This window comes from Sinohyriopsis cumingii, chromosome 15 (genome assembly GCF_028554795.1).
Source record: "Sinohyriopsis cumingii isolate HCF-2022 chromosome 15, ASM2855479v2, whole genome shotgun sequence".
Classification (NCBI taxonomy): domain Eukaryota; kingdom Metazoa; phylum Mollusca; class Bivalvia; order Unionida; family Unionidae; genus Sinohyriopsis; species Sinohyriopsis cumingii.
Window position 1 is genome coordinate 60,101,492 of NC_142975.1, and position 14,685 is coordinate 60,116,176.

General features: G+C 34.9%; 1 protein-coding gene across 6 annotated transcripts in view; it reads left to right on the forward strand.

The window, feature by feature from the left end:
- LOC149781891 (segment polarity protein dishevelled homolog DVL-3-like) overlaps positions 1–14,685 on the forward strand; it is a 114,817-nt gene that overhangs the window by 97,167 nt on the left and 2,965 nt on the right. For 5 of the 6 annotated variants that reach the window (XM_089936085.1, XM_089936086.1, XM_089936083.1 and 2 more), the window contains one exon: positions 624–2,215. The exons of the other annotated variant lie outside the window; for it this stretch is intronic. Coding sequence is in view for 4 of the 5 variants with exons in the window: in XM_089936086.1 (XP_089792212.1) it covers positions 624–655 (32 nt within the window). In the remaining variant the exon portion in view is untranslated. Of the gene's footprint in view, positions 1–623; positions 2,216–14,685 lie in introns of those variants that run through there. 6 annotated transcript variants of the gene reach the window in all.

A 14,685-nucleotide genomic window follows, 5' to 3' on the forward strand; every position in this document is an offset into this window, starting at 1 on the left:
TTGTAACACCATCATTAGCTATTTAAAAAAAAAAACATACCACTCAGATTTATTTGTGCTTGAATTACTGTTATGGAAATTGATGAAGAGTTGTGACAAAATCATGTCAATCAACAAAGTGTACATTTTAAAACTACCATGTATGCTCGCTTGGAGTTGAATCCTATTGCAAACAACATTGTTCCTGTTCTGCCATCACATATTGTGCCAGCAGATTGGGGACTTTATTGTTTCTTCTACCAAGTACTCCTTACAGCTGCATAAACCCATATTTGCCAGTGTGATGGCAAATCTGGGTCTGCATATTTTGCATTTCGACACAACTTGTATGCGAGTATATCTGGCAACAGGTCACCTGTATGAACTAAAAAGATTTGTCTAATACTAAGATTTAGACATTTTTAGGTGATGAATTGCTTGTGCATGAATTAGACTGTAACAACATGTTTGATGCTCTGTGTGTGTGTGTGTGTGTGTGTGTGTGTGTGTGTGATGCCTCATGGAAATATGAATATATATTGAAATATGTATCCAGCCAGTATACAGACTGTGATGGACTTGGATCGTATCACATCTAACTGCATGTTGTAGACTTAAATATGTCTTTATTTAATCTATCACAGGTGACTCTGTAATGGACTCTGCTTTGCATTGACCTTCACCTTTCAACAATGACTTGGCCTGACCCTCATCTTTTTATGCCAGTAGTTTCCATGATGAGATCTTCACTGACCCTATGTACATGCAGCCCCAAGATGTTAATTTCACCAGTGAAGTCTCGATCGACAGTAGATAACAGAATTGTTAGGGTTGACAGTTGAAAATAGTTTCATTAGGGTTGGCAGTTTAAAAGAGAGTTATTGAAGAAATTTTTTATCATTTGCCTCTTTTCTGTGATTTATGCAGACTGCACTGCCTTTGTTCTCTTTTGCCATTTGGTTGAATCATTTTCCTCTGCTTTTATCGTATCAGTTTTTTGTTTTGTTTCTCGTGTTTATTTGGTGTCTCTCTTTCATGATGTTGCTATTTGCATGCGTTAACCAGCATCAAAGCTGAACTTACTGTGATTAACTGGCATCAACGTTCATATACATACTTCTGACATATTTTCATGGTCACTTAAAATTGTCAGCATAATTTATTCAGTAACTTCAAATTGCAAGTGTAATTTATTTCACTTCAGACTGCACTTGTGATTAATAAATGTCTTTCATATGTTCTTTCATATGTGTCTTTCATATGTTCTAATTTAAGTGTTATGGTTGTGATGAATTTAATAATATTGAATCTTATTTCTGGCTTGGACATGATTCAGTTTTTGAATTTGTGGAATTTAGCTTAATATTTTCAACAAGAAAAAAATTATGGTGAAACTGCCTTTGAAACATATCTCATTTTTGAAATCAAGTATCCATTTTGTAGGTTCTTATATACAGGATTGTACATCAATCTTGCAATTTGAATTTAGGAAACCAAATACGCCTTTGTCATACCTTTTCATTAGTGACCCCATGTGGTTCAGTGGTCAAAAAAGTTGGTCTTTACCAGTGATTGAATCACTGCCATCTCTCCACGTTTATTTTGATTTGTAGTCTTGGCCTGTGTGGGTATATGCGAGAAAACTTTGCCTGCAGCTTCGCTGTGAGTGGTTCTTCCAGGTTTTCTTCCAGAGTTCTTCCTCCAACTGTTATACAGACCACAACGTATATGTGCTGAAAAATGGCATAAAGCCCAAAACAACAACAACAACCTTATCATCCATATCATCTTTATTCTGTGTCAAAACATTCAGCAATAATGTCAGGTTCTTGTTAAAGCCAGAATTAATTACTTGCCAAAAGTATTTGAACAAGACATGTTTGTCATGTACCCTTTGCGTCAGTTGTCACAAGTTTGTTTTTCATTCTTAAGTTTCTTGTGCTTTCTTTTGCAAAATTCAGTATACTGCACATTTTCTGGTGTCCTAGTCTTTCATCTATGATTCTTTTTTCATAGCTTGCTTTTCTAAAGTGGTTACAGATTTTTCCTTGCAACCCATTCACCTTTCTCCCCATCGCCGGAGCATGTTTTCGTATGCATTCTTTTACTGCCAGTCAGAAACATTTTATTACTCATTTAATTCAAACTGCATTTCATTTTACATGATGTATTTAGAACCAATTATACTGTAACGTTCTCTAATAATTTTTGGAAGAATTAAAACACATGAAGGAAACTGGCTTTTTCTTCATTTGCATTTTGTAAGCGATGATAAAATCTGTATTGAAAAAAGTTGGCTTGCAAAAGGAAATTAGACTCGATACAGGAATGGCAACGGTATGCTCTACAAAGGTAAGAAAATAAATGGACTGTTAAGTAAATGAATGGATAATTCATGTAAAATTTAATTTCCAGAATAATTATTGTTTCTTTATATTAAATAGTTCATGGGAGTTTATATTATGAGGGGACTAGTCACTCTGTACTGTTGTAAATTAGCTGTTTTACCGCTTCCGCCTATGGCTTATTACCAGAGTGGGAAGCGAAACAGCAGTAATTTATCTAGCAGTGGCATTTATGTTGACAAGTAGTTTTAGGTTCGAATTGAGATTTTTAATGTGCATCCATTTTCTAAACCCTTTTACGGTTACAACATTTACACGTGTAAACTGCATAGTTTACTACTTGAAATTGTTTACATTATCAGAAAACGACTAAACGAACACGCATATGGCTGTCATTGATACTGGAACTTCCCATTCCAATTCAATTATGTATTTGTACATCTCTGTTTAAGATAGTTATTTATTCGAATTTTTCTTTTAATTCTTTTCTTGTGCGTTATCTTAATTGTTTTATTGAATTTGGCATCCTTAGAAAAAGCAAAGTTAACGAGAATAGGTTATATCACTAATTACCCAATATTACAGATCAGGTTGATTTACTGAACAAGAAATTCGTCCAAATGTAGTATTTACCTTTGAACAACTATCTTTTTTAAAGACATATCGATTCAGGTTCATTTGTCCAGTGCATCAAGGCACTATGTCCTGTTCCATTATCAATATTTTCATCATGTACGGTAACTAGGAAACACTATCACGATAATAATATGGCTGTATTTTGAAACTATCGTATATTTAATAAGGACGTTTCTTGTTATAATAAGAGGTAAAAGTTGTGCAGCAATTTAAACAATTCACACAGTAATTGAGGTACAGTTTGCACATTATGGTAGGTGTCAGATGTTAAGTAAGCGGGACTTGGAAGTTTATAGTCATTTCGATGAAACAGCATCGTATGGCTTTATTGTCAACCCTGGAACGGATTGTTACCGTGTCGGTAACGGCTACATGCATGTTCGTTTGCCGATTTTTTAGACGTTTAGAAGTAGTAAATATAAACTAAGACTTTTTACATGTGTAAATGTTGCAGCCTTTAAAGAAATATGCATTTTGTTTTAATATCATGCATTGAAGCGTTTTTGTTACTAATAAGATGCATGCTATCCTAATGCTCCCCCAGTCAAAACGCATGAATGGCATGTAACAGAGTTTGTCGAGTGACAATTAAAGCATGTCCAAAAGGAAGCTTTACAAACTAGGCTTAAATTTCGCCACCTTACACAAATCTTCTAGTTACATCCGAGTTTGGCAAATGTGATCAGTCAGAATTAGTGAATTATGTTTTCTGTGTAAACCAGATCTTGGGATGGCTAAGGCCACACAGACTTGAGTTTTGTCCTCGTGTTTAGAATGCCTGTACATGCATATGTCCGTATTCTTTTCTCCTTGTGTTTATAATGCCCTTACATGAATATGGCCGTATTCTTTTCTCTGCATCGAAAGGAAAGTTCTTCAACTTTAGATTGGCCGCTGAACTGTCAGATGTGTAAAGATCGTCGCCTAGGGTTTAGAAAAGAAAATCGCCCGAATAATAGCGGAACGTACACTTTCTTATTGACATTACAGAACTACTGTGTGGCTTGCATTTTGGACATTAAAGAACTGTAATTTCAGTCAGCGTTCATCTGGTATGGTTAACATCAAAAGCGGAAATAAGAGGAAAATGTGGTTAGTGTTGTATAGATCAACCATCTTAAAACTAAATCTTTATATACCATATTTGCCAGCTTTAAGCCAAACATCTTACTTTCAGAATGACACTCTTCTGTCAGTAGTTCTGGGGTTTTGTGTGATACTTCCACGTAAACATGTCAAAGCTAGTCCAACCATAGACGTTCATCTTTTGGGTCGTTTTTAGTTCTACTGGACATAGACCAAAGAGCGTTTGGGATGGTCTTTCGTCTGTTATAGTCGTCCGTCCCTCAGCACAAGTTTGCTATCGTTACTTTAAACTAATTTGAAGATTGCCATGAAACTTTAGATACACTTTCATCCCATCGTTTAGTTGGGCGTAAATAGAGATTTGCTGCTCAGACATTCAATATGGCCGTCGCATGGGGCTATCTTTAAAACTTTGTTATTGCTATTCCTGAGTGAATGGTCATATCAAGATGGGGTTGTCACTAAACGGCTTGTGTTGTCTTGAAAATCGTGTCACTACTACTCCTGAACGGAAATCTTATAAAAATCGTGTTTTCACCTGAAAAAATGTTATGATGTCTAGTTATTCCTAAATGAAAATGGTTCTGAGCTTACTTTAAATATGGCCACCATATTGGCTATCTGGAAACTAATACCTATACTTACCCCAAAGGGACGACTATATTAACACGGGGTTTTCTTTCACCAGTAGACTTTTTATGATACATAGTTTGTCCTAAATGCAGATGATGCCAGTCGTACATCCATTATTACAACGACCGTCTTAAAAATCTTGTTTGTCCCCCCCCCCCCCCCAATAACAACAACAACAAAATAATGGAAGAGCATTGTGATACAGGGTTTTCACCAACAAAATGTCTAATCTGCTTTAAATGAAATGGTGCCAGGCTGATATACAATATGCCTACTACAGCAAATCATGTTATCGATGAAGAATACCAGCTCTGGCTTTAACAATCCGTAGTTGAAAGAAAGAAATTGTCTTATCTTGAATTCTTAGGGAAACAAATTCGCCTTAATAGAGCATCAGTCCCTTCGATGGACTTTTGTTTAGCTCATAGACCAGAAAAGCATATATGATGATGTCGTCTGTCTGTTTTAGAGCAAGTTTGTTATCGCTGCTATTAAACTTCATGAAGAATTGACATGAAACTGTATATACGTACATCCCATGATCTAGTTGGTTTTACGTGAAAATACTGCCCCTGAGACATCCGGTATGGTCGTCCAAATGTCGTCTTAAATATCTTGCTGTTGCTACTATTCCTGAGTGATTCTCATATCAACATTGGGTTTTTCCTAAAGGATTTTTTATGATGCCTAGTAATTCCTAAATGAAAATCGTGCCGATCCGAAACTCAATATGGCCACCAAGACATACGTCTTGAAAATCATGCTATCGCTATTTCACCAGACCGGAAACTCGTATTGAGACTGAGTATTTACCAGATGGCATCTTATGTCGTGTTGCTCATTTCCAATATGGATGCCACAGTGGTAATCATAAAAATCCTGCTATTCTCCCAGAATATATGATCGTATCAACATGCGTGTTTTAGGGAAAGGTATTTTTTTATGTTTTGTCGGTCCTAAATGAAAATACTGCTGCTCAGACGGCAATCTTGAAAGTTTTATCACTACTTATCCTGAATGAATTGTCATAATGGTTCTCACCGAAAGACTTCTTATGATCTTTTGTTAGTCGTAAATGAAAAATGGCGCTATCTGACCGCGGATTTGGTCATCACAACGGTCATCATGAAACCCTTGTAGATACTTCTAGATGTCTGGTCATATCAACATTTAGTTTTCACCAGAAGATTACTTACGATGTCTCGTTCGTTCAAATGGAAGATGTGCGAATCTGATATTCAGTATGGCAGCCATCTTGTAAATATTTTTTTTGTTACTCCTACAAAACGAAAATTCATTCAATGGGAGGTACCATAAGACGTTTTATAATGTCATGTTAGACATGAATTCAAAGGATCTGATCACCAGTATATCCTTCATGATGGCAGTCTTGAAAATCTTCTCTTCTGTACCTAAATTGAAAATTGTTGTGACATGGGCCTTTCATCAGAGGAGTTCTTACGATGTCTACTTCCGAAATTAAATGATGCAAGCTTACCCTCAATGTGATAAAAGTATCAACATGCGTGTTTTAAACTTTTATTAGGGAAAGGCATTTTTTCAAAATATTATCTCGATGGCTATTTCAACATGCGGTTTTCACTAGTAGACTTCTTATGATACTTAGTTGGGCCTAAATAAAAATGGTGCCAATCTGAAATCCAATGTGTCAATAGCAGCAGCTTATTTAAAAGTGGTTGTTGAAGAATATCAGAGATGGTTTCAACACTAAGCAGATAAAAGGAAGAAATGATGTTGCATATAATTACTGGGAATTATATAAACCCACTAGAAGAGCGTCAGTCCCTTCATGGGACTCTTGTATGTAATAGGAGCACGTGTCCATGACCAAAATGTCATTATCTGACCGCATCTGTTTTGTTAATATTAACATGAGAATCACTCTTCGGTGTCGTTGACTGTCCGTTCTTCCAGGCGTTTTCAAAACGCAGTCATTATTGCAACGGCATGCTGTGATACAGCAGAAATAAGCAGAAGTTATAGCAAAATAATAGGTAACACTCGGCATTGTGCGCAGTTTAATGGAGTATTTTTCCTCTAGCTTAGCATCTGCACTGGAAAGAAATTGACAAAAACTTTTGTTATTAATGGTCTCCATTTTTAAAATGTGCAGTGGCCTCATAGTTAATAAGATTCTGCTTATATGTATGAACATAACGAAATTTCCGTTACCGCCAACCTTTCTGAGGCTATAGTATATGGAACAAAAGGATTTGATGGTGACCGTTATTCCAAAAACAGAACGTTGGTGGTCGCGACCTGATTGCTACAGGACGGGCGTGATCATGTGAAGAAAAAGAAATAAAATACAAAATATTGTTGACGTCTGTTGCAGATGCATTGTGGTTGCGACCGCCACTAATGCATAATATAGTTCGTAAAGTTAAGCTACAAGTACATAAATGACAATGTCACCATATACGGTAAACCTCTCAAATATAACGATTTTAAAGCATTTTTCATCAAGACTGCGGGCGCCAGGAACGCCAAAGTACGCAGACTTTCAGCCGATAACCTTTGAATATTTGTTTCCATATTTACGAAGAACTGAATACAGTTAGGTATGTCCAAGCTCGACGAGTCGATACTTGATCGAAAGTCGGAGAGAGTTCCTTAAAATAATTTCTGATGTTTCTTCCAATCTATTTGGAAGTGTGTTTTGCACCATATGAATAGCTGAAGTTGATTGGGGTAACAGGGAGAGACAAGTATGTCAAACTGGCTCAAAAGCGTCTGATGCGGCTCAAAATACCTCTCAACGACTTGCACAACACTTTGGGGACATCGTTAATACTAAACAGGACTCTGAAAGAAATGAGAAATTATACATTTTAGTAGATACCTCATATCACGTAACTCGCAATTTTGTTTGCTTAAAATTTTAAATAATATTTAAAATTGTTTGTTTCTTTTCCAAGGAGAACGCTTGCACAAATATCCTGTGATAGGAAATCTTCAATGAAAATGCTTTTCCTGACACTACAGGTAACACCAGTAGCTCTAAAGACGTCCAGGTGCTAAAGCTGATTAAGCCTTATCTGGATGACCAGAACATTGAGAGTGTTGGCCTTAGCTTGAACTAATGTTTTTTTTTTTTTTTTTTGGGGGGGGGGGGTCACACCTTGTTCAGTTTCTTTTTTGCTGTACTCTTTTTTTTTTACGCTCTTGTTGACCGAAATATTTGGCTGCCGTAATTAATGACGTTTTCTCTAAATCGAATGCATAGATTTTGACTATTCTTGGTTACATGTATCCTGGCATGAGACAATTACTGATTTTGTTTTACAAATTATGGCGATCCAGCATCAAATATAAAAAGTGAAAATATTTCTCAGAAATCGCCAAACCGATATTGACCAAAGTTTGTCCTTAAAATCTCATGGTTTTGATGAGCTTGACAATTTTTTCAAATCGTAGAAAAAAAGAAATGATAAAAGTAGAAAACATGTTCGCAACTTATCTAACATAAACTGCTGCACAGAAATTTGGGGCTATTTTGACACCTGAATTGTTTAGCTTATCACCACTCTGAAATCCACATTTGATTTTGGTTAAACTTAGAATATATGCTTAAACCATCAAGCTCTTGGATGAGTTCAATAATGAGCAGAGCCATGCATTTTACTGATGTGATCTTGCATGTGATTGGCTGAGTTTTATTAGTATCCTAGACGTCATAAATCTGATCCGAGTTTAATGCATATTAATGGTGTGATCTTGCATGTGATTGGCTGAGATTTGTTAGTAAATCTGATCCGAGTTTGATCAAACTTAGAATATATGCTTATATCATCCAGCTCTTGGATAAATTCGATAATGAAGGAGATCCATGCATAGTAATCACGTGATCTTGTATAGAAATGGGGTGATCTGCTTGTAAACAATTCATACAGCATATTTCTGTAAGCTTGTATCATCACGATTTCTGATGAGTTCGATTATAAACGACATCCACGCATATTAATGCGATGATTTTCCATTTGATTGGGTGAGCTTGTTAACACGCTTAAGGCCATATGTTTTAGATTATGTTGGTAGGCTTATATCACTGTGATCTTGAACCATATACACCTATCTACTGAGCTTTTCATCACTCTAATCACTATATATATCTGATAAATTTTAAACTGATCTGAGATGTACACGTATAACAATTGAGACATTTGAAGAGTTCAGTTATGAACGGTATCCAAACATATTAATGAGGTGCTTTTGAATCGGATTGGAAGAGCATGTCAACACTCTAAAGACAACACGTCTGATGAGATTTTGGTCGAGTTTCGTATGTAAGTTTGTATCGTCAATATTTCACACGAGTTCGATAACGAGCGAGGTCATCATATAATTCAGGAGGAATTCGGCTGATAGTAGGAATCGAACATGCAACTTTCTGGTCACGAGTCCAACGTCTTAAATACTAAATGACCGACTGATCCAGTGGTCTAGTGGTTAGAGCGTCCGCATCAAAAGTGGGAGGTCGTGGGTTCGAACCCCGGCCGAGTCATACCAAAGACTGACAAAATGGTACTAACAGCTGCCTCGCTAGGCGTTCAGCATTCAGAGGTTAATGTTAGGACTAGTCGGCCTGGTGTCGGAATAATGCGACTGGGTGGAACATCATGCTACATGTCAGCGGCATGATGTCCCAGTGCTAGTCATCACTATAAACTGCCCCACTGCAGACATCGTAGCGATATGACTGAAAAATTGTTACAGCTACGTTAACCTAGTCACACACACACAATGACCGCAGCTGCCTTTCATGGGGATTTCAGTGGTTTCCAAGTTTTGATTATAGGGTTGGTGCCGCAGGAGGGTAAGGGCACAGCTAATACTTTATTTTGAATGTACAGATTAATTTCGCCTTATAATATCAAGTAAGTGCAAGTATTTTAAGTGTGTCGCTTTGAACAATTTCTAATTTATGAATCACGGTCTAGCTCCCAGGGGCATAACGAGATACAGGGGAGAATGCTAGTTGCATAAATGGCATGTCCCTTCTTTGTTGAGTAAATGATCCGTATGGTCTATGAAAGAATGTAAATGACACCAACATTAATAGAAAATTTAGCCAGTATGTTCTTTAAGCTTTTCTTTCCCCAAGGCATTTTCAGTACATTTGTATACGTACATGCCACCTCAGTTCTCCATGTGTGATGTTTAAAGCAACACACACAATAATGGGCCACATTTTTCTATATTGTGTTTCTGTATTTTGTTTTCCATTATTGCTAATAATTAAAACAGTATAACAAAAATACGTTGAAAATACATAGTAACATTCCACATAAAAGAAACACTGCCCGAGCACAGTAAGAAAGAGAACGCAGCCAGAACGAACAAAATATTATACCACTCCATAAAAAAGCATGAAAACGAATTAAAACCCACATTTTCAGAAGACACACATTAAAAAGTCTGTTAAAACACTCATTTGTGAAAAACAAATTTAAAAGCACACCGTAAAACGATTGACAAATCATTTTAAAAACGCAAAACACATTCAGTTAACAACTAGCAGCATACATTTGTTAAAATACTGAGAAAGACACATTTATAAAACATTAGAAAAAATCGCACATTTTAAAATACATTTCAAAAGGTACACTAAAAACAACAATTACAACCACACAACTTCCCTGAAAGCAACGAAAACTAGCATTCTAAGATGAAAATAAAATATATCAAAAATCGTCAAAATGATCAAGAGTTGTTGACAATTCCTTGTTCATCGATTCTAGAAATAAAAAATGTGCACAAGAAAACGAAACAGTGAGCTAATAAAAATAGAACAAAATCTGCTACAAAAACATAAGAGAGAGAGAGAGAAGAAGAAGAAGTAAACAAGCAAACAACACAAAGCCAACTTTTATTATTTACAGATGCTAATGCGGATTGCACCAAAACGATGTTTAGACTTACCAAAAGGGAGAAGAGAAAAGGGTCCAGACATAAATAATAGATGCTTATAGAAAGAAAGAAAAAAAAGAACAACACACAAACAAAAAACACACACAAGTGGGTTTGGTAGGAGCGAACATGAAATAAACTTATTTACTGTACAATATAACATTTTGCAATCCAGTAAATCTACTACATAACGGGGAAAGAAAAATTGGGTGATATTTTCTGCGTATATGTTTTATTCATTAGGCATGATAAATTGAATAGCATCAAATCTTTAACATATATAAGAGTACGACGTAAGAACCTTTTGTTCGCTATTTGGTTTGTCTTCACGATTTCTTCTTCTTGCAACAAGTCCAGATATGTCGTCTTCTGATTGTTCGTTATCATTTATCTGATTCTTCGTTTATATTAACTACTTTTATCTTTACTGTGTTTATTTGGTCAGTTATTAACATGGAAGGTTTGTTTATAAATATCCCCCATTAAAATGAACACATTTCCCGATAATGATTTTAAAATTTACTTTTTTATATTTCTTCTCAAAGTTTCAACATTCTTTTAATTTATTTCGATCAATTTTGGAACTTTTACAAATGTTGTTGCTTTTTTATGTCTTCTATTCCATGTTTACCAACAATATGTTTGTTTGGACAGAAATTACGATTCGGTGTATTATTGTAATTATAGAAGGCTTTGGAAGTCCTTTTTTTTAAAAAATAAAAACAGGACATGCTAAGAGATACTAATAGGAACTATTAGTTAAGTATGTATTCTTTACCTAGGTACATCTAAAAATAGTTCTTTAAACTCCACTTTGCCATAAGGAACCTAACAGTTGATAAATTGTTTTTTTTTTCTTTCTCCCTCTTTATTATTCTTGCTGCTCTGTTTTTCGTTTTATTTATTTATTTATTTATTTATTTATTTATTTATTCCTTTTAGATTTGGGTATTTTTCATTTGGTTGCTATTTATTTTAGTTCTCAAGTAACCTTTCTCTTTGTTGGAGGGGGGTAATTTTTATTTTAATTTTTAATACGTTTGTTTTGTTATGTGTGTTTCTTGCTTTGTTTTGTTTTGGGTTGTTTAATTGTTATATTGTTTCGTCTTGTTTTCGAGTTCTCTATTTTTGACATTAAGTATACATTCATTCCAGTGTATAATTTGCCCTAAATGAAAAGGGCGATGTTCGCACATCCACTAGGGCTGATACAGTTGCCATTTTGAAACTCTTGTTATCGCTACTTCTCCTGATTGGATAGTCTTGTCAACATAAGATTTTCACTGAAAGACTTATGTTGATATCTAGTTGGTACTAAATAAAATGGTACCGATCTGAAATCCAGTATGGCCACAACGGCATCCGTGTTAAAAAATCTTCCCACTGCAACTCCTTCTGAAGAGAAGGTTATATTTGACGTCTGGTTTTCTACCCCCAAACAACTTTTATGATGTTCAGTTGATCCAAGTCGTACATCCAACATGTCTGCCACTACGACTGTCTGAAAAATCTTGTTATCACTACTCTTCCCTGTATGGATGATTGTTATGATGCGAGGTTTTTAACGAAAGACTTCTAATGATGTCTAATTTGTTCTAAATGAAAGTGGTGCCACTCTGGCATCCAATATGTGTACTACAGCGGCTAAATTGGAAATCTTGATGTCGCTAAAGAATATCAGAGATTGTTTAAGCACTCGACAACGAAAATGAAGAAACGGTCTTGAATTCCTGGAAATTCCTTTCGCCCAGTAGAGCGTCAGTCCCCTCGAGGATTCTTGTTATGATGTATGTTTTATACTGTGCACTTTATAAATGAGTTCTTTTATGTTTCTATAAATGTATTTTAGTATCGTGTCTTCTATTTGTGATTTATTCGTGTTGGATTTTGTGTTTTTTAGTTGAACGTTTTTAGTGTTTGCGTTGTGGGTTTTTAAAAAAAAATATGTTTCAAGATGTATTCTCTCTTAAAAAAATAAATTAATGTTTTTGCGTGTTTTTTATTGTTATTTTAAAACGTGTGTTGTATAATGTACTTTACTAATTTCTTTAATATTGTTTTGTTAATGTCCTTTGATTTTATATATCATAAATTTGCTTTTAAAAATGTTTACAAGGATTTCATAATGTTTGTTCTCTAAGTTGTAGTGTTTATAATGCTATTTATATGTCTCATTTTATTAGATGCACTAATGATAAAATTATACAGAAATAAAATAATGTAATAAGGGATCAATTATATTTTATGTCTTTGTTAGAAACTACAGTGGTGGGAAAAATGTGTTCAAGAAATGAAGCAGTAAATTGGTCCAGTACTTTTTTGTGTAATATTTAAATGCAATAGTGAAAATTCCTCTTGTCTTATTACAATTCTACTATGAATTTTGATTTATTTTACGAAGTAACAGTCGTCAAATATTTAAACAAAAAACATAATTGTGACAGCTGCAAACGTTCAGCGGGGTAAAAAAATAATCTTTAAATTTTAAACCATCCCGTAAAACGATTCTTTTATACGTTTGTATTTCTACATCTTTTGCACTAGAATCCGTTTTAAACAGACTTAAGACAAACCACAATAATAAACGTTAAAAAAAAAACAATATAAAAAACACATGGAAAAAACACTCACATGGAAACACACTAATACTCAAAAGGAATATTGCGTAAAAGAAACAAGAAAATACATTATATGTAACAATTTCAAACAAAATATATTTAAAAAATGATTTAGAAACATTTTAAAAGCAAATTTGAAATTCAAAATAAAATATCACACCAAAATAACACACTTAAAAAAATCGCATACATCTTCTCTTGAAAACAATTGTGTATGTCCTTAGTGCGATATCATATTGAATTCAGTTTGTTTTCATATTATCAAAGGATGCATATTGATTTGCTGCTGTCCGTGCGTACTTGTATGGGTCTGTGAAGATGAACTGAATCATTTGTATAGTGATTGTACAAAAGCTATTAAACGTGTAGCTATGAAGCTGTATACACTCTATTGTGCTCATAAATGGATGGCTAGGTTTGATATTCAAGCCATTATTTCGATTAAATACTTATAAACTCCTTAACCACTGGACATTTTTGTCATTTTTGCCTGAAATGAGAGTAGAAAATGCATTTTGGGAGTACTTCTGAATACATCCAAATACATGTTTTCAAGAGATTTCATTGAATCTGATGCCCAGCTGTGTTTCGTTCGCTATTTCGCTCACGCATGTGCAGAAGGGTATCAAAACTTTTTAAAAATAACATTATTTATTTATTTATTTATTTATTTATTTATTTATTTAACCGTTCCTGTTTTACTGTGAATTATCGGCTACTTCCTAAAACAGAATCCTGCAACCAAAGAAGATAACTGGATATAAATTGCTGAAATCTTTTATAAAGAAAGAAACTTTGCATGCAATATACAGCTTGACAATATCGACTGTTTGTTGTATTTAAATTTGGTGAGAGAAAAATTCTGAAAAAGACTTTCTAAAGCGAGAAAGCGTACAGTTAATATACATTAACCAATCAATATTTTAGTTTCTTTTTTCATCTGACATAAATGCGCGAGTGCGCATGCGCGGCAATACAGCCGCTACACACAGTACCAACTTTGTGCAAGATGTTTTCAAATCAGGTTATCATTAAAGGAACCCTACATAGGTTGCTGTACGCAGACGTTTTCAGGAGTACAAGTAAAGACTTATTAGTCTTGAATTCAATTTCTTTCGGGGCCCAGATTGGTTGAGTGGTCTAAAGCTCCCACCGATCCGGATCACTGCCATCTCACCTCTGTCTGCGTGGGTTCGAGTCTCAGGCTTGGCTAATGTGAGTACATGAGAAAGCCTGCCAGTAGTTTCTCGTGGGTCGGTGGATCTTTCCAAGATTCTTCCCCCACCAGTTGTATTGGCCCCCGTGTATAGCCTGTATTGTGCTGAAAATATCGTTAAACCTTACAACAACATCGACTTCTAGAATTCGCTCGTGTTTGTGTGAATGTTTTCAAATGGCACAACGTGTATGGTTGATTTTCTAACATGATCAGATTATAAGTACATGTATATGAATTG